At 34.8% G+C, this 19,858-nt stretch overlaps 3 protein-coding genes across 3 annotated transcripts; 2 read left to right on the top strand and 1 right to left on the bottom strand.

Moving 5' to 3' along the window:
• The first annotated feature begins 2,855 nt into the window (after positions 1-2,855).
• Positions 2,856-4,056, top strand: LOC120417856 (uncharacterized). The gene has a single exon (XM_039580076.2). The coding sequence runs from the start codon at positions 3,035-3,037 to the stop codon at positions 3,899-3,901; it is 867 nt and encodes a 288-aa protein (XP_039436010.1). The 5' UTR covers positions 2,856-3,034; the 3' UTR covers positions 3,902-4,056.
• On the bottom strand, positions 4,043-5,322 carry LOC120417855 (pre-mRNA-splicing factor 18). Its single transcript, XM_039580075.2, has 2 exons — positions 5,165-5,322; positions 4,043-5,105 (listed from the first exon to the last, which is right to left on the bottom strand). Exons 1-2 carry the CDS (start codon positions 5,225-5,227, stop codon positions 4,125-4,127), a joined length of 1,044 nt encoding a protein of 347 aa, XP_039436009.1. The 5' UTR covers positions 5,228-5,322; the 3' UTR covers positions 4,043-4,124.
• Positions 5,323-7,916: 2,594 nt separating this feature from the next.
• Positions 7,917-8,871, top strand: LOC120417852 (coiled-coil domain-containing protein 124). The gene is made up of 2 exons (XM_039580071.2): positions 7,917-8,219; positions 8,279-8,871. The coding sequence occupies exons 1-2, from the start codon at positions 8,064-8,066 to the stop codon at positions 8,756-8,758; spliced, it is 636 nt and encodes a 211-aa protein (XP_039436005.1). The 5' UTR covers positions 7,917-8,063; the 3' UTR covers positions 8,759-8,871.
• The last annotated feature ends 10,987 nt before the right edge of the window (positions 8,872-19,858 follow it).

Raw genomic sequence — 19,858 nt, 5'->3', positions numbered from 1 at the left:
TAAAATAGAAAATTGCTAAATACATTTCGAGTCGAATAAGGCAAAAATCGTCGGTTAGTTTCATGTTATGTTACCAAAATTAGATGAAAGTCGGGCAGATATTGGGTAGCAAAAATGAAATCTTTCATTTTGTATGTAACTTTGTGAACAATAAACCAACGCCTAAGTTTTGAGTCCGTCACTAAAATTTTTCGGTTAGAAAGCCTTATCAAACAGGTTTTCGCTCACCACCTTTTCCCTGGATTCAGCAAAAAACTTTTTTTAAATATTTTTTTTGTTTCAAAATTGAACATTTCTCATAAACACTTATTTATTTAACATATTTATTTTTATTTATTTATTTTTACATTCAAAAACATTTTGATATATTTTTTGTGAGAGGACCTGGATAATTCGTGCTTGCCATTTCATTAGGGCACATAACTTTTTTAGACAAAAGTGTGTCCCTTTCACACCTTATGTAAACTGTCATTCGAGTGAAAGGGATACACTATTGTTTACAAAAGTTATGTGCCCTTTTGAAATGTTAGGCTCCAATTAAGTCTGAAAAGGAGTTATTACACTACGGCAAACAAATAAATAAATTCGCACTTTTTGTCTGATAGTTTGTCTGCTTTGTTTGTTTGCCTGCATTTGTTTGTAGAAACGTCAGCCTGTCATTTTGCCTTATTTGTGAGTTTGCCGCAAACAAGTTTGCGTGTTTGGCAAACTGTCAAACACGAAAAAGTGCGAGTAAGTTTGTTTGTTTGTCATTGTCGTGCAAACATATAATATTTTCAAATCAAATTGTTTTTTTAATCAAGACTAACATTTCAAAAGAGCCAAATCTTCAATATTACGCCCTTTTAAAATATTAGTGTTGGTTTAAAAATAAAAATAAAATATTTTTTCGAAAAGATTGGAAAATTTTACGAATATTTCATATTTTAACATTGTAAATCGGACCATTAGTTGCTGAGATATCGACATTAGAAAACGGTGGGTTGTTTGGGTGAGACTTGGAAAACATCAATTTTCATGTTTTTAAACCTTTTCATGGCAATATCTCAGCAAGTAAGGGTCGTATCAACAAAGTTAAAAAAAAAACGAAATATAGGGGAAGGTGGGGCAAGACGACCATATGGCGCAAGAGGAACAATCGCTCGTACGGCCGTAATTTTTACAATTTTGATTATTTCCAGTATGAGGAATTGTTGCTAGCAATGCAATCAGCTGATTCTACTACCACATAACCGCCAAAACAACGTAAACGCCACGGGGCATGAGATTTAATGAAGTTTTTTTCAAAACCTTTGTTTTCTTATAATATTTGGAAAGTACAAAATAAGGCTTAGGGTTCGTTTTAAGGCTCATTTTATCAAAATGCAATTTTTCCTAGATCAGTAGTGTCCCTACCAATGATTTGCACCTATTAGAAAGTATGATTTGACTTTTGGTTATTTTTGTTGAGAGCTTTTAAAAAATCTTGTTCAGGTGGGGCAAGTGTACCATATGAATTTTTAGTATGGAAAAAAATACGAATTGCTGCAGCAACATATTTTATTGGGAAATAAATACAAAAAAGTTCTTAAAAACTGATAAACAATTGTTAAAAAAAAATTCCACACAAAATAAAGTGATACTATGAAAATTTACTATTTATCATCTAAGTAATTATTTTTTTCGTAAAAACGATCAAATTTTTAGTAAAATATTATTATTTAACCTAAAAATGAAAGAAACGTTTCAAATACATTCTAATCTGATGTTTCAAAGTGATAGCAGTTCACTTGTTAGCAAATTAACATGTTTTTTCATGAATTGTTCCTCTTGCCCCAACGGGTTGTTCGTCTTGCCCCACTAGTTGAGTAGAACGTACGGAAAATCAAAAATTTTAAAATCAATTTTTAACATTGAAAAACAGGATTTTTTCAAAATTTGTTCTATCAAAGTCTTAGTCAAGACCTGAAATATGATGATTATGATAAAATCCGGCAGATGTTTTAACAATTTAATGGGTTTTAACGAGCATTTCCTTAGCTTGTTACACTTGCCCCACTTTCCCCTAGAGAATTTTCTCAGCTTTTCAAAAACAGACAAACATGTGCATTAATTTAAAAAAAAAAAATAAAACTGTGACTATTTTCAAAAATGTTACCTTAAAATGGCTTCAACTTGAAAACGGTGCACTTTATCAAAATTTCACTTAAGTACTTTTTGATTGCAAATTTGATTTTACATCGAAAAATGAATTTGAAAAAAAATTGCGATAAATATTTCGATTTTTTGAAAAAATCAGTATTGGTTCAAAAATTCATAACTCGGTCAAAGATTTTTTGGACAACCTGGAAATTTCTGAAAAGTTGGCATTTGATGCCTCTAAAACCTATCAAAAAAAATAAATAAAAATAGTGTTTTCTTGCAAATCAAAAAAAGTAAAAAAAATCACCAAAGTTTTTCTTAACGTGTATCATTTTTTCTGTGTAGTCCATATCCATACCTACTACTTTGCCGAAGACACCAAATCGATCAAAAAAATCCTTCTAAAGATACAGATTTTTGAATTTTCACATATCATTTTTGTATGGCCAGCTGCCAAATTTGTATGGAAAATTATATGGACAAACGAATGATGCAAAATGGCTTCTTTGTGCATACCGAAGGCACCAAAAAAGTTTCAGTCGGATTAAAAAAATACAAAAATTAAAATTTAAGAAAAAAGACCGATTTCGTAGAGAATTGCTCATTTGTCTGTGAACCACCCCCTCAAGGTCAGCGTCTCTCGGCTCCTGTCAGTTTGTTTTTGCTTGTTTTGTTGTTTTTCAGTCATTCGTTGCGTTTTGTTGCTATCTCAACGAGTTTTGTTGTGATTAGATAACACCACCTGTATTATTTTGCCTCGAGTTCCTCTCTTATCAATCCGTTTCCGGAGGGCGTGTTGGCTGCTGCTTTGCCGTGTGAAGTATCTCGCTAAATAATTACTACATTGCAAATATTTTGCAGTGGATTAAAATTCCCTCGTGCTGCGTGAATTATATTTGCGTGCTTTAGCAAAATGAGCAGCGGAACCGGTTCGCGGGACTTGTCCGCCCTGACGGTGGGCTTCATTGGCGCGGGTAACATGGCCTTCGCCATCGGATCCGGACTGATCAAGCAAGGTGTCCTGAAGGCCAACCAGGTGATTGTGTCCGCCACGAATCTGGACAATTTGCGCAAGCGGTGGGCTCCGCTCGGAGTGACCAGCGCCACTACGGACAATTCCGAGGTGATCCGGGAGGCGGACATAATCTTTCTCTGCGTGAAGCCGCACATTTTGCCGGTGTTTGCGAAATCGATCGAGGGCAAGATGGGCGGAGTTGATTGCAGTGAAAAGGTGCTCGTGTCGGTGCTGGCCGGTGTGAAGCTTGACCGGTTGAAGTCGGAATTTGCCAGCTTGGGAATTAACCACGTCCGGACGATGCCCAACACGCCGATGCAGGTCGGTGCCGGATGTACCATCTACAGCGAGGGATTCGAGGTAGATTGTCCGAAGACGGTTCGCGATCGTTACGAGGACATCAAGTTTATGCTGAACCAGCTCGGACTGGCTTACGAGGTTCGTGAGGATCAGATCAACGGCATTACCGGGTTGACCGGTTGTGGTCCGGCGTACGTGTACCAGATTATCGAAGCGCTGGCTGATGGCGCCGTGAAGCAGGGTGCCGCTCGGGATCAGGCTATCCGGATGGCGGCGCAGACGGTGATGGGAGCGGCCAAGACGGTTCTCGAGACGGGCAAACATCCGGCCGTGTTGAAGGACGAGGTTTGTTCACCCGGTGGAGCCACAATTCACGGCGTGCACGAGCTTGAGAAAGGTGGCCTTCGAGCTACGCTCATGAATGCCGTGGAAAAGTCCGCCAACCGGGCAAAAGAGTTGCAGTAGGAAGTTGGGCGGTTTTGTTAAATGTTTTGTGGTTGTTCCGTGAATAAAATGTAGAATTAAATTCAAATTTTGTTTAAATCTATCCAAATACTGTGAAAGACAACAAATCATGGAATTTTCTCAACAAAGAATAAATATCGGTATTATTTCTATTACATTTAATTTTTTTTAAAATGCGAAAATCAGCTCAAACCTCAGAAATTATCCAACCTAGCTGACACTTTTAAGCCTGTGGCATATCCTTTTTGCTCACGTACTCCACGCACCGAGACGGATCCGTCGGAAAGTATTCCTGCATCTTGGTCATCAACCGCTTCAACCCCTGAATGTACTTCCGCTGCGTTTCGTCGTTCATCACGTGAGCGACGTTCTTCGAGAAAATCTTCTCCCGACCCGTACGCGCGTGAATACCCACCATCGTCACACCGATCGGCCACGGGGCGTTCCCGATGGCCATCGTCAGGTACGCATCGCTAGCCTGAATGTAGTGCCGCTTGAGCAAACTCTTCGTAATATCCGTCAAACTGTCCAGGATGTCCTCGGGGATGGTTTTGTTGCGCAACTTCCGCAGCAACGGCTTCAGGTACAGCCGAGTCTGCTCGAACGTGGCCCTGGCAATCTTCCACTTGGTCGCCGTTCGATCCGCCTGCGTCCCCGAGTTCAGCTGGTCGTTCCACATCTTCAGCAAGAATTGAATCAACAGCGTAATCACCAGCATGTCGTGCTCCTTCCCTGATCTGCCCAACCTAACAGCCATCTCCTGAATCGACTCATACGTAACCGAATCGTCAATCGCAAAGTCCTCGTTCGAACTCTTCCCCTTGCTCATGCCCCCGGTCGAAGTCAAAATCTCGTTCAAAAACGCCTCGTCCACCTGCTCCATCGCCTCCTGGAAATCATTCCGGAATCCCCGATTCACTTCCGGCGCGGAAATCTCCAGCTGATGCAACCGGTTACACGAATCGACCTCACTTTCGCCGTACAGTAGAATCGGTTCGCCGCGCTCACGAAGCTTCCGGATCACCTCGGCTCGAGGCAAATTCCGGAAGTCAAACTTGGAATCCTTCGTCGGGGATTTGTCCCCATCGGTGATGCTTGCCTCTGCGGCGCCGCTTCCGCTCGCCTGCTGACCGTACCTTTCCCGGTACTCGTCCTCCTCCTGGGCCAGCAGCTCACCCCGCTTGAAGTACTTTTTGTTTGTGTCCTGCGGGAGGGACAGCAAAATTTAGAAAGAGATTCCGTAACTATTTAAGAATAACTTACCACCAGCTTCTTTTCCTCGAGCAGCTTTCGTTTGCGAGCGATTTCCGCTTTCAGTATGTCCATTTTTAATAATTTTTATGATAAAATTATGACGATTTTCTGGCGTTTTATGCGATTGAAATCACAATGTTATTAAACAAATTCGATTCGACGGAGAAACGTCAAAACAAAAGGTGGGTGCGTTTAGTAATTCAAGATGGACGGTTCTCACCGAGGGGCTAACAAATAGTTTAGGCAAAGTAATGATGTGTAATTACATTTAAATATTTTTCTTCACTTGTGGAGTACTTTAAAAATCTGGAGTTTTTTTTAAAGGTCCAATTCCAAATTTCCAGTTTTTCGGAGTTTTGAAACCATTTTGAGTCAGTATTTTACTTTCAATTGGAAAGAAACCTTTTATGGCAAGAATACACAACATTTAGCACTACAGGGATAATTTCAGAAAAATGTGCTTGGTTTTTTACATTTATTTAAAAAAAAAATAAACAGTATGCTAGAAAACACTTTTTTTGTATTTAACGCTTCTCCACTAGCTTCTGCTTCATACGGTTTACATTTTGGACTTAGACGTACACGGTTTCACGAGAACGACAAAATGAAAGAAATTATACAGTCGAATTAAAAGTTAAAACTTTTAAATCAGTTAGCAAGGAGATTTTCAAAAACTGTAGCAGTAAAACTTTTCATTTTCAAAACAAGAAAAACACTTTAAATGTAGCAAATTTTAACCACTTTTCAATTCCAAAGTAAGTTACTTTTGTCATTACCATAATATTTTTTTGTGTGATATAATCAAAAATAATATTTTTGTGTCAAAACCTCGGTTAAAATTGTTAAAAAATTCGACACAAGTGGTCACGCGAGTTGTCACGTTTATCTTGCTCATATTTTTGGACGTAAAAAATGTGTGTATGAGGCCGGAAACGGAAAGTGGTGGGATGAGCAGCTGGAAAAGCGGAAGTGATTATAAGCAATGGACGATCTACTGATTGGAAGATTGAGAAAATCTTGGAATCTACGCGGAAGGAACATTCTTTAAAGGGACCTGGGCATGCTGCAAGATGACATTTAAAATGCTCACAATTGGGTCCTAAAATGAAGCTTAGATTGCTGATGTTATTGTTTACAGCGATAAAGCTGATTTTTCTGAGTACAATAACCCTTTGTACGACCACAAAGAGTTTAAAATGGATTTTTAAATCAATTTTGAAAAATTATCCTCGCGGTCCTTCTTGACAGAAAAGCTCCTACTTGACAGCTTGTTCTAAGGGGACCATAGTTGATCCATCAAAAAAATGTTGTCTTGTCAATTTTTTTTGTTGCATTTAAATGAAAAAAAAGATCAGAAATGGTTTTTAATCGTGTTTTTTACCGTTGTACATAAAAATTGACATAGGGCTTTAGTACCCAATTTAAGAAAGGTCTGCACACTTTTGGTACGTTCGTTTGAAGAGTGCCGCACTCGTCGGTGCCAGTTTTAGTTCAATCGAACGTCATTTGTCAGTGCGCGTGGAAATCGCATGAAACTGAAAAAATATCGAGTGCGGCACTAGAGCTTCAGTTCCAAGATGGCGGCGAAACTCGTGCGGAACTAGCGCGAGTTTCTTCAAAGAAACACTTTGACAGCTCTGAGTGCGGCACTCAGTGTGGAACTAGCCATCAAACGAACGTACCATTTGTTTATCGTCATCGAATATTTCGATCATTTCACGCAGAAAAATATTTTGTAGAATCAGCCTGTACAAGGTTTGATTCAACAAAATTTTTGTTGAATATAATCAACGCCGATTTTGCGTTGAAACAAACCTTGATTTTCTCAATTCCACTAAAATCTTTTGTTGTTTAGAAAAAGTTGCTTTGACGTTTAGCGTTGATTCAACAAAAATCTTGATTTTCTAAACAACAAAACGTTTTGTTGATTCAAATATTGTCCATTTCTCTCAAAAGTACACGCCACGCGGCATTTCAGAATGTGCCGTAGACATTGTTGCCAACGATTTTCTGCACTTTTGGTACAATAAAAAACATACCTGGCGATTCGAAGAAGGATACACTCACTTTGGTCACTTTTTCGTTTGACACTTTTTTAGTTTCATCCCGTTGGTTGGTCAAAGTCAAACTAAAAAGTGTCGAACTGTCACTTTTTACACGGGGCTCACGCACACTATCAAAACAAAAGTTTGGTGGTGTGTGTGAACTCCGTGTAAAAGGGGTGTCAAACTAAAACGTGACCCCGTTCGTTTGACAACAGTTGGTGTCAAACCATCGGGGTTTGAGTGTATCCAGATTTTTAAGCGAAAATGGCGTTCGAATGATGAACGCCCGAAATGTCAAAATCACGCAGTGGTACCAACATTACGAAAAAAGTGTGCCATGTATGACAGCCACATTTTATTTTCTAATGTTGGTGCTACTGCGCGATTTTGACATTTGGGACGTTCACCATTCGAACGCCATCTTCGCTTAAAAACCTGGATTATCACAAACAAAACGACCAGTATGGGATTTGACAGCGCGCATTTGCCGAAAGTGCGGCGCGTCGTTTCGAGGCTGATATGCCGTGTGTCGTTTTCGGGATTACGCGCAATATGCCTTATTTTTCTGCGTGTTCGGTTTCATAAACAAGGCGGCAGCTAGGGCGGCAGTTACAGGGAGCTGAAATTTAAAGAACTTCTTGTAATCATCAACTTGTTGCGCCCCTCGTTACACTGTTGCAAATTTGCATCGATTTGACAGTCCTCGCCTGAAACGCAACTGTCACAACAAAGAGACCAAAAAGACGAAAAAGTAGCGGATCGATTTGGCAAAAATTGCAATTTTTTTTTTACAAAATTCCCTCGTGAAGATCAACACAAATCTTCAAATTTCTGTGACCATTTGAAGAAACGCACGTGTCACGATGCCGAAAAAGATGGGTATCAACTCGAAGGCCGTCGAGGCCCGAGAGCGAAAGGCCGACGCAAAGAAGGTGGCCAACGAGAAGGCCTCAAAGGCAGCCGAGGATGCCCTCTGGCAGGACGACGACAAACAGCTGGCCAAGAAAAAGAAACAAAAGGTTAGTTTTGTGCTACAACGGAAAGGGAGATTAAATTTTAAAGTTCGATCTTATTTCAGGAAGAGGAAGAGCGCAAAAAGTTGGAGCAAGCCCGCAAAAAGGCGGAAGCCAAGGAACTGCTGGAGAAGGAAATGAGCTCGATCAAGGTCGCGCCGAAGGTTTCCGTCCAGAAGGTGACCCGTTCCCAGATCGAGGCCGAAGTTGAGAAGCGAAACCGAGCCATTGAATCAGTCAACAACCCGCCTAAAGTCGTGCCGGCCAAGGTCGTTCCGCTGGAGGAGAACCTGAACCGGGTGATGGCCGACACCGAGGTGGCCCAAACCATTGACCAGGCGTTGGCCGTGCTGGCCGTGAAGGACGGCGGCGACGATAAACATCCGGAGAAGCGGATGAAGGCGGCCTACAAGGCGTTCGAGGAGGAACAGCTGGCGATACTGAAGCAGGAGCATCCGTCGCTCAAATTGTCCCAGCTCAAGCAGATGATCTTCAAGGACTGGCAAAAGTCGCCCCAGAATCCGCTCAACCAGGCCAAGGCGTAGTAGGACTGAACTTAAGAGACCGGGAGAGCTCTTAATTCTAAGGTAAGAACGTGGACGGATCGCCCATTAATCGTGAAATCAAATTTCAAAATAAACTATCGTGTGTAATGTGGTATTTTGTTTCTCATTTAGTTGAGAAATTCATTGATTTTAATCTGCTTTTTATTTAAAATAATTTAAGAATGTAGCAGAATTTATATTTAATCTTAATCTTCAAAGCGTGAATATTTTCCAAAAAGAATAATTTTGCGGATTAAATGCCTTTTAAATCACAAAGCCGGAGTGACTGGTTCTGTCCTGCAAAAAAATTCTAAAAATATTAAAATACCTCTAAAATTACAATTTTTTTAAACCAAATCAAAAATTCTAAAATTCTATAATTCTAAAATTCTAAAAATCTAAAATTCTAAAATTCAAATATTCTAAAATATTAAAATTCTAAAATATCAAAATTCCAAACTTTCACATTTAGATTTTTTTTGTAAAATTACTGCTGAACAGTTCGGTAAACTGAAAATTACCGAATTCTGTAAAAACATACCGAAATTCGATAATGAAGTTCATTATTGTTCATCGTACAACCGATTTTCGGTAAAATTTTGTTAATTTTGACAGATGGTTCAACAATCTAATCTTTACCAATTTTTCAACTACCAAATTCGGTAAAAAAAATCTAAGTGTGTTTACAATTTCAAAATTCCAATGTTTTCAAATTCGGAAATTCTTAATTTCAAAAAAATAAAAAAAAGAATTTTAAATTTTTAAAATTCAAAATTTAAAAAGTTTCACAATTCAAAAAATCTAGAAACCATAAATTTCAAAACTAAAAAAAATTCAAAGAAAAAAAATTTGGATTTACAAAATTTACAAAATTTACAAAATTTACAAAATTTACAAAATTTACAAAATTTACAAAAGTTACAAAATTGACCAAATTGACCAAATTGACCAAAATGACCAAATTGACCAAATTGACCAAATTGATTAAATTGACCAAATTGACCAAATTGACCAAAATTACCAAATTGACCAAATTGACCAAAATGACCAAATAGACCAAATAGACCAAATAGACCAAATTGACCAAATTGATCAAATTGACCAAATTGACCAAATTGACCAAAATGACCAAAATGACCAAATTGACCAAATTGACCAAAATGACCAAATTGACCAAATTGACCAAATTGACCAAAATGACCAAATTGACCAAATTGACCAAAATGACCAAAATGACCAAATTGACCAAATTGATTAAATTGACCAAATTGACCAAATTGACCAAATTGACCAAAATGACCAAATTGACCAAATTGACCAAATTGACCAAATTGACCAAATTGACCAAAATGACCAAATTGACCAAATTGACCAAAATGACCAAATTGACCAAATTGACCAAAATGACCAAAATTACCAAATTGACCAAAATTACCAAATTGACCAAATTGACCAAATTGACCAAATTGATCAAATTGACCAAATTGACCAAATTGACCAAATTGACCAAATTGACCAAATTGACCAAATTGATCAAAATGACCAAATTGACCAAAATGACCAAAATTACTAAATTGACCAAAATTACCAAATTGACCAAATTGATCAAATTTACCAAATTGACCAAAATGACCAAAATTACCAAATTGACCAAAATTACCAAATTGACCAAATTGACCAAAATGACCAAATTGACCAAAATGACCAAAATGACCAAATTGACCAAATTGACTAAATTGACCAAATTGACCAAATTGACCAAATTGACCAAATTGACCAAATTGACCAAATTGACCAAATTGACCAAATTGACCAAATTGACCAAAATGACCAAATTGACCAAATTGACCAAAATGACCAAAATTACCAAATTGACCAAAATTACCAAATTGACCAAATTGACCAAATTGACCAAATTGATCAAATTACCAAATTGACCAAATTGACCAAATTGACCAAATTGATCAAAATGACCAAATTGACCAAAATGACCAAAATTACCAAATTGACCAAAATTACCAAATTGACCAAATTGATCAAATTTACCAAATTGACCAAAATGACCAAATTGACCAAATTGACCAAAATGACCAAAATGACCAAATTGACCAAATTGACCAAATTGACCAAATTGACCAAAATGACCAAATTGACCAAATTGACCAAAATGACCAAAATTACCAAATTGACCAAAATGACCAAATTGACCAAATTGATCAAATTGACCAAATTGACCAAATTTACCAAATTGACCAAATTGATCAAAATGACCAAATTGACCAAAATGACCAAAATTACCAAATTGACCAAAATTACCAAAATTGACCAAATTGATTAAATTGACCAAATTGACCAAAATGACCAAATTGACCAAATTGACCAAAATGACCAAAATGACCAAATTGACCAAAATGACCAAAATGACCAAATTGACCAAAATGACCAAATTGACCAAATTGACCAAATTGACCAAAATGACCAAAATGACCAAAATGACCAAATTGACCAAAATGACCAAATTGACCAAAATGACCAAATTGACCAAATTGACCAAATTGACCAAATTGACCAAATTGATCAAAATGACCAAATTGACCAAAATGACCAAATTGATCAAATTTACCAAATTGACCAAATTGATCAAAATGACCAAATTGACCAAATTGACCAAATTGACCAAATTGACCAAAATGACCAAAATGACCAAAATGACTGAAATGACCAAAATGACCAAAATGACCAAAATGGCCAAAATGCCCAATATGAACAAAATAACGTAATTATTCGAAAACTAATGTTGTTATTTTTTAAATTATTAAATTATTATTAAAAAAAAAAAATTTAAAAAAATTAAAAGAACAAAAAAATTATTTTCTTAAATTCTTAAATTCTTAAATTCTTAAATATTCAAATTCTTAAATTCTTAAATTCTTAAATTCTTGAATTCTTAAATTCTTAAATTCTTAAATTCTTAAATTCTTAAATTCTTAAATTCTTAAATTCTTAAATTCTTAAATTCTTAAATTCTTAAATTCTTAAATTCTTAAATTCTTAAATTCTTAAATTCTTAAATTCTTAAATTCTTAAATTCTTAGATTCTTAAATTCCTGAACCTGAAAAAATGCAATAATTTTAATTTTTAAACATTCAAAAAATCAAAATGTAAAGAATTCCACAATTCCAATATTTTAAAACATAAAAATTGTAAACTATCTACATGGTGTCGATTTCTGGAAAAGTCAGGGAAAACCTGGAATTGTCAGGGAATTTTATTTGACCTGGAAAAGTCAGGGAAAGTCAGGGAATTCTAAGCTGGATCAGGGAATTTCGATGATCTTAAAAATATTAAAATTTAAAAAAAATCTAAAATTCTAAAGCTCAAAGATTCTAAATTTTGAAATTTCTGAAATTGTGATATTAAGGAATTGTTGATTTCTTAATTTTTTAAATTCTTATTCTAAAATTCTAAAAAAATTGTAAGGTAAGAAAATTTTCCAAAATTTTACTTTAGTATTCGTTATCTAAATTTGTTTTTTACTCAAAATTAAACAGTTACTGAACTATGATTTAAAAATGATCCAAAGTAATCTAATTTTGTGTAATCTAAAATGTAAGCAAAATAGTGATGGTGAAATGGAATTAAAAATTAAAGAATTAAATTCAAGAATTAAAGAAATAAAACAAAAATTTATGGAATAAACAGGATTATAACGGACGGCGTGGATTTCGCGCATTAGCAATTTTGATTAAAAAAATGATTGAGAGAGATAAAATTACTTTCAACTTATAAAGAAAAATATTATCAAGAATCAGGATAATATGTTTTTTCCGTTGAGTGCAAGAACTTCAATTTCTTATTAATTTAAATTTCTTCCGAAATTTTTTGTTTGTGTTTTCTCAATAAGAAACGATGAAGATGAAGATTATGAAGAGATATTTTTTTTAAATGTGTTGTTGAGAATTTCCTAAATAAATGTATTACTACACTCAACCATTTTTAAACATACTGACTCTGAATATTTAATTTCTTTTAAGTTTTGAGTAATGTTTTTTACCCTTATTTAGTGTTCTTTTATACTGGATACATTCAATTTAAATCTTGTGAATCTTAATCATATTTTAAACTTTTCCTGAAGATACAGACATTAGGATGTAACAAAAAATATTATTGGGACATGTTCTAGTGGGTGTACTGTGCTTATATCCCAAATATGAGCTTAATTGAACGTAACAGAAGCTGGCCTCCGTCTTTGAATGAAAGATGGGATTCAACCAGTAGAAATATTTTTTTTAATTTAAACATTCTTGAAGAAAAAAAAAAAAAATCTAAACATTAAAAAATTACAGCTCCAAAATTAAAAATTGAATTATTCAGAAATTAGGAACAATACTCGGGTGAGTTTTCAAAAAGCCGTAAGAGCCACCGTGACCTCTGACACTAGTTTTGTTTTTCTTAAAAATTAAACGAAATTTCATTTATCTTCAGTTTGGGGCACTTGAAGGACGTGTAGATGAACAATCTCAAACGTTTTTGATATTGTTTTTCCGTAAGTAGGTCGAATACAGATGCAAAAAGGACTTTGTTTACCAATGGCTCTTACGGCTTTTTGAAAACTAATCCGAGAATAGTATAAAAAAACCCAAAAAAAAACATACTAAAAAAGATCCCAAATTTTTACATTAATAAAAAATCTGAAAAAAAAAATCAAAAATATCAATATTAAAAAAAAAAAATTTAAAAAAATTAAAAGAACAAAAAAATTATTTTCTTAAATTCTTAAATTCTTAAATTCTTAAATATTCAAATTCTTAAATTCTTAAATTCTTAAATTCTTGAATTCTTAAATTCTTAAATTCTTAAATTCTTAAATTCTTAAATTCTTAAATTCTTAAATTCTTAAATTCTTAAATTCTTAAATTCTTAAATTCTTAAATTCTTAAATTCTTAAATTCTTAAATTCTTAAATTCTTAAATTCTTAAATTCTTAGATTCTTAAATTCTTAAATTCTTAAATTCTTAAATTCTTAAATTTTTAAATTCTTAAATTCTTAAATTCTTAAATTCTTAAATTCTTAAATTCTTAAATTCTTAAATTCTTAAATTCTTAAATTCTTAAATTCTTAAATTCTTAAATTCTTAAATTCTTAAATTCTTAAATTCTTAAATTCTTAAATTCTTGAATTCTTAAATTCTTAAATTCTTAAATTCTTAAATTCTTAAATTCTTAAATTCTTAAATTCTTAAATTCTTAAATTCTTAAATTCTTAAATTCTTAAATTCTTAAATTCTTAAATTCTTAAATTCTTAAATTCTTAAATTCTTAAATTCTTAAATTCTTAGATTCTTAAATTCTTAAATTCTTAAATTCTTAAATTCTTAAATTTTTAAATTCTTAAATTCTTAAATTCTTAAATTCTTAAATTCTTAAATTCTTAAATTCTTAAATTCTTAAATTCTTAAATTCTTAAATTCTTAAATTCTTAAATTCTTAAATTCTTAAATTCTTAAATTCTTAAATTCTTAAATTCTTAAATTCTTAAATTCTTAAATTCTTAAATTCTTAAATTCTTAAATTCTTAAATTCTTAAATTCTTAAATTCTTAAATTCTTAAATTCTTAAATTCTTAAATTCTTAAATTCTTAAATTCTTAAATTCTTAAATTCTTAAATTCTTAAATTCTTAAATTCTTAAATTCTTAAATTCTTAAATTCTTAAATTCTTAAATTCTTAAATTCTTAAATTCTTAAATTCTTAAATTCTTAAATTCTTAAATTCTTAAATTCTTAAATTCTTAAATTCTTAAATTCTTAAATTCTTAAATTCTTAAATTCTTAAGTTCTTTAATTCTTAAATTCCTAGGTTCTTGAATGCTGTCATTTTTGTAACCATCTTAGATTACAGAAAACCTGATAAAATTTGAAGTATTTTTGTAGTTATTTTTCGGTTAGAGAAATTTTGAGAAGAAGATGTAGGAAAATTTGCTTTGGAAGATGTAGGAAATTTTTTTTTGGATTTGGATTTTCCCTCTAGTTTATCTAATCCTAGCAAAAATACATTTTCAGCGTTTCAAGATTCTGCGTTCTGAGATTACAAAATTGAATTTATTATGACACTCTTTTGTATGTTTGTCGCAAAATTACTTTTCTTAAAATGACATGTATTTTGCGCGGATTGGGTTTTGGGATGGATTTTATAAAATGTATTGATCGTGTGAATGATCGTCTGTAGGCTCTGGTCAAGGAAGAAATTATATATATTTTTTTTTAATTTTATGGCAAAAATATTTTTTCAAGCTGACTTCTTACTTTAATTCAGATTTTCAATTGATTTTTTTTTAAACTTTTAACTTTAAATTTTCTTTAGAAAATTAAGTGAAATTATCTAATCGCAATTTGAAATTTGCAACAATTTTAATTATTAATTATTTCTAGAGTTTTTATTTGAAAAGGTCCTATAAGCTACTGTGTTTCATATATTTGTAGGACCTATTCAAGAAACTCTAGATTTTTTGGTAAAGGCAGGGCTGAGCTGTACGATTTTGAACTAGTTAGTCGCTGCTGGCGGGTTCAGGGCGCCAATGTTCCTGGCGAGGGTGCCTATATTTGTACAAGGGGCGCCAAGTGATGAGCGGGGGGGGGGGGTGAAATATGTTATTCGTTTTTGGATTACACAAAAAATACTTCTACCGCACAAAACCTGAAAAAAAAATACGAAAAATTTCAGATAGCTTACCAACATTTCCCAAAAATATATTTAAATTTGATGGATCGTTTTAAAATTGAAACTGAAATAATGCTCTAATACTAAGAAATAATCAAAACAAGTCACTCAGCACTGTTACTCTTTCAAAGGAATCGACCCTTTTAAAAGAGTATACTCAAGGTTGAATTTTTGAAAAATCTTTGTTGGTGAAATACGTACCCCTAACAAATATAGCTGCTACAAACACGGGTTTTGTTCTTGGAATATGAGATTTTCAGCAAACGTATTTAGGATGTTTCACTGAAAAGCCTGAGACATTGCAAATCCCATAAAAAAAACATTTTGACCCGATTTCACCCCTACTAAAGGTAAGTTTTTTGAATGATTTGGCAAAAAATAGCCACTCCAGCCGCAATAAATAATCATCGCAGCGAACAAAAAAGTATATTTCAAAAACAGGCCAGACCCAGATATACCATAACACCGGTCATTGTATGCTAGCGATGCATAAAACGAACAGCGACCCAAGCAACGTAGCAGAGCAGTTCTCTAGGATTTCGGTCATTCGATTTTTTTTTGTATTTTTTAATCCGACTGAAACTTTTTTGGTGCCTTCGGTATGCCCAAAGAAGCCATTTTGCATCATTAGTTTGTCCATATAATTTTTCCTACAAATTTGGCAGCTGTCCATACAAAAATGATGTATGAAAATTAAAAAAATCTGCAAAAGTGCCTGCAAAGAACTAATTTTCTGCGCAGCGTCTCTGGCAACCGGTGGGGTGCTCATCCTTCTGACCTGCTTCGACTGTACAAGACAACGATACTCTCGGTGCTGGAATATGGAAGTTTCTGCTTCCAATCAGCTGCGAAATCACGCTTGTTGGTTCTCCAGCGGATACAGTACCGATGTCTTCGCATTGTCTTGGGATGCATGCACTCAACTCACAACATGACCCTCGAGGTCTTGGCGGGAGTGTTGCCTCTGCGAACTCGTTACTACGAACTGTCTTACCGGTTCCTGATCCGGTGTGATTACAGGAATAAACTGGTAATTGACAACTTTGAAACGTTGCTGAACCTTCACGTTGAGTCTCGGCGCATGCTTCTATATTATGACTTTATGTCATCGTGGGAGTGGAGCCCGAGCACAACGGTACAGCGCACGCCTGCGTTAACCAGCAGCACCCTGATTGGCTTCGACACGTCCATGAAATCCGATACTCGCGGTATCCCAAACCATCTTCTGCGGGGAGTTGTACCGTCGATCTTCGCATCAAAGTACAACCATGTTCCTCCAAACAACAGATTCTTCACCGATGGCTCCAAGCTCGACGGCTGTACGGGCTTCGGTGTTTATCATGAATCTTATCAGCTGTTCTTTAAGCTGAAGGACCCGAGTTCGGTTTACGTCGCAGAGTTAGCCGCGGTTTACTGCGCACTGCGAATCATCGAGACCATGCCACCTGACCACTACTTCATCTTCACCGATAGCTTTAGCTCTGTTGAGGCTATCCGGACTCTGAAGCCGACCAGGGAGTTTACGTTTTTCCTCACGGAAATACGCAAGACTTTAAACAACCTGGCGGCTCAGTCCTTCAGCATCACGGTGGTATGGGTCCGCGCTCATTGCTCGATTCCGGGTAATGAGAAAGCGGACTTGCTCGCCAAGAAGGGTGCTGAGAGTGGAGACATTTTTGAAAGGCCAATTAGCCTACAAGAATGCTACGGTTTTCCGAGGCAGCGTGCGCTTCTGGATTGGCAAAATCAATGGGACGACGACACCAAAGGACGTTGGATGTATTCCATACGACCTAAGGTGCAAAGAAAAGCCTGGTTCAAGGGAATGGACTTGACGCGTGGATTCATCAGAACGATGTCCCGCCTTATGTCGAACCATTACTCGTCCAAGGCTCATCTGTACCGTATCAACATGAGTGATACGAACCGTTGCGACTGTGGGCAGGGTTATCAGGACATCGAACATCTCGTATGGGCGTGTCCAGATCACCAGGCTCACAGAATTAAGTTGAAAGATACCCTCAGGGCCCGAGGAAGACCACCAGAAATTCCGATGCGATACGCGCTGTCTCAACTAGACCTTGATGTTCTCTATCCTATCTATCAGTTCCTCTCAGATTCCAAAATATCTATTTAGTTTTCTTCCAGTTAGTTTCCCTTCAGTTAGTTTTCCTCTAGTTAGTATAACTCGCCTTCGCACAAAGCCGTCGTTTCTGGTTGCACCGGAAGCAAAGCAAGATCGCCCCAGCAGCTGGACACCGAGTTGCGGCTGAGGACAAAACGCAAAGGCCAGCAGAGCCAACCAACCCCTACACAATCCCCCTTCCCTTCCCACGCCTTGTCTTTAACATCAATCCCTTCCCTACTAACCCCGAGTAGGCCGCGGGTAATCGGCTCCCCTCCCACTAACATTTACACACAAGATCCTCTGTAATTATTAAGTCAAATGTAATTACAAAAGCCAACTCGGTCCTAACCAGGTCCCAGTACCGAAAAGGACCTAATAAAAATAATTTTATGAAGAAAAAAAAAAAAAAAAAAAAATTCAAAAATCTGTATCTTTTGAAGGAATTTTTTGATCGATTTGGTGTCTTGGGCAAAGTTGTAGGTATGGATACAGACTACACTGGAAAAAAATAATACACGGTAAAAAAAAATTGGTGATTTTTTTATTTAACTTTTTATCACTAAAACTTGATTTACAAAAAAACACTATTTTTAATTTTTTTTTATTTTTTTATATGTTTTAGAGGACATAAAATGCCAACTTTTCAGAAATTTCCAGGTTGTGCAAAAAATCATTGACCGAGTTATGATTTTTTTAATCAATACTGATTTTTTAAAAAAATCGTAATTTTGGTCGTAAAAATTTTTCAACTTCATTTTTCGATGTAAAATCAAATTTGCAATCAAAAAGTACTTTAGTGAAATTTTGATAAAGTGCACCGTTTTCAAGTTATAGCCATATTTAAGTGACTTTTTTAAAAATAGTCACAGTTTTTCATTTTTTATAATTAGTGCACATGTTTGCCCAGTTTTGAAAAAAATATTTTTGAAAAGCTGAGATAATTCTCTATATTTTGCTTTTTCAGACTTTGTTGATACGACCCTTAGCTGCTGAGAAATTGCCATGCAAAGGTTTTACATCGAAAAATGAAGTTGAAAAATTTTTGCGACCAAAATTTCGATTTTTTGAAAAAATCAGTATTGATTAAAAAATTCATAACTCGGTCAATGATTTTTTGCACAACCTGGAAATTTCTGAAAAGTTGGCATTTTATGTCCTCTAAAACATATAGAAAAATAAAAAAAAATAAAACTAAAAAGTTAAATAAAAAAATCACCAAATTTTTTTTACCGTGCATTATTTTTTTCTAGTGTAGTCCATATCCATACCTACAACTTTGCCGAAGACACCAAATCGATCATAAAATTCCTTCAAAAGATACAGATTTTTGAATTTTCATACATCATTTTTGTATGGCCAGCTGCCAAATTTGTATGGAAAATTATATGGACAAACTAATGATGCAAAATGGCTTCTTTGGGCATACCGAAGGCACCAAAAAAGTTTCAGTCGGATTAAAAAATACAAAAATTAAAATTGAAGAAAAAAGACCGATTTCGTAGAGAATTGCTCAGCAGCATCTAGAAAAAGGAAAGAATCATCAAAACGGAACAAGTTGAAGAGCACTGCTAGTTGATTCCAAACAAACGCGGCAGCGTTTCGCGGCGCAACTTGGCGAGGGGGCGCTTTATCTTTTTCAAGAAGGCGCAGCACAAATCGGCAACTTGGCAAATTTGCAAAATGCAAAGTTTTTCTTGGGCCCTGCTAAGGGCGCCAAATGGTTTAAGGAGGGCGACATTTTTGTTAAAGAACTTGTTAGTCGACGACTAACCTCGACTAACCTACAGCTCAGCCCTGGGTAAAGGGCAACATTTAAAATGACATCACAAGATAAAAAAACATAGGACATTTTTATGGTTGCTCATTTTGGATGTTCGATAAGAATAAAAAGATTGACAAAATAAAAGAAAAGTTTTTAAGTTTTTGCAGAATCCAGCGTTAAAAAAATAAAATAAAAAAGTCATTGAAATTTTTCAATATCTTAAATTTCCAATATTCAAAACGGAAAATGCATGAAACCATAAAAACGCTCCAAACAATATGTTAGTAAAAATAGAAAATAAAAAAAATTTGGCGGTCTGGAGAGGTCAGGGAAAAGTCAGGGAATTTTGTTTTGAGATTTGGATCGACACCATGTATCTAATTTTCAAAATTCTTTATTTAATAAATTTTTTAATTAATTCTTAATTTCAAGTATAATAAAAAAACAAAAATGTAAAATCTGAAAAATCTAAAATTTTAAAAATTTGA

This window comes from Culex pipiens, chromosome 1 (genome assembly GCF_016801865.2).
Source record: "Culex pipiens pallens isolate TS chromosome 1, TS_CPP_V2, whole genome shotgun sequence".
NCBI lineage: Eukaryota > Metazoa > Arthropoda > Insecta > Diptera > Culicidae > Culex > Culex pipiens.
The sequence above is the reverse complement of the archived record's forward strand: the minus strand, read 5'-3'. Positions and strand labels throughout refer to the sequence as shown.

Bases quoted from the DNA above. Each gene is read 5' to 3' on its own strand.
- LOC120417856 (XM_039580076.2), top strand. From the start codon at position 3,035: ATGAGCAGCGGAACCGGTTCGCGGGACTTGTCCGCCCTGACGGTGGGC.
- LOC120417855 (XM_039580075.2), bottom strand. From the start codon at position 5,227: ATGGACATACTGAAAGCGGAAATCGCTCGCAAACGAAAGCTGCTCGAG. The intron at 5,106-5,164 runs GTAAGTTATTCT...TCCCTCCCGCAG, and splicing joins TCGAGGAAAAGAAGCTGGTG to GACACAAACAAAAAGTACTT.
- LOC120417852 (XM_039580071.2), top strand. From the start codon at position 8,064: ATGCCGAAAAAGATGGGTATCAACTCGAAGGCCGTCGAGGCCCGAGAG. The intron at 8,220-8,278 runs GTTAGTTTTGTG...ATCTTATTTCAG, and splicing joins CCAAGAAAAAGAAACAAAAG to GAAGAGGAAGAGCGCAAAAA.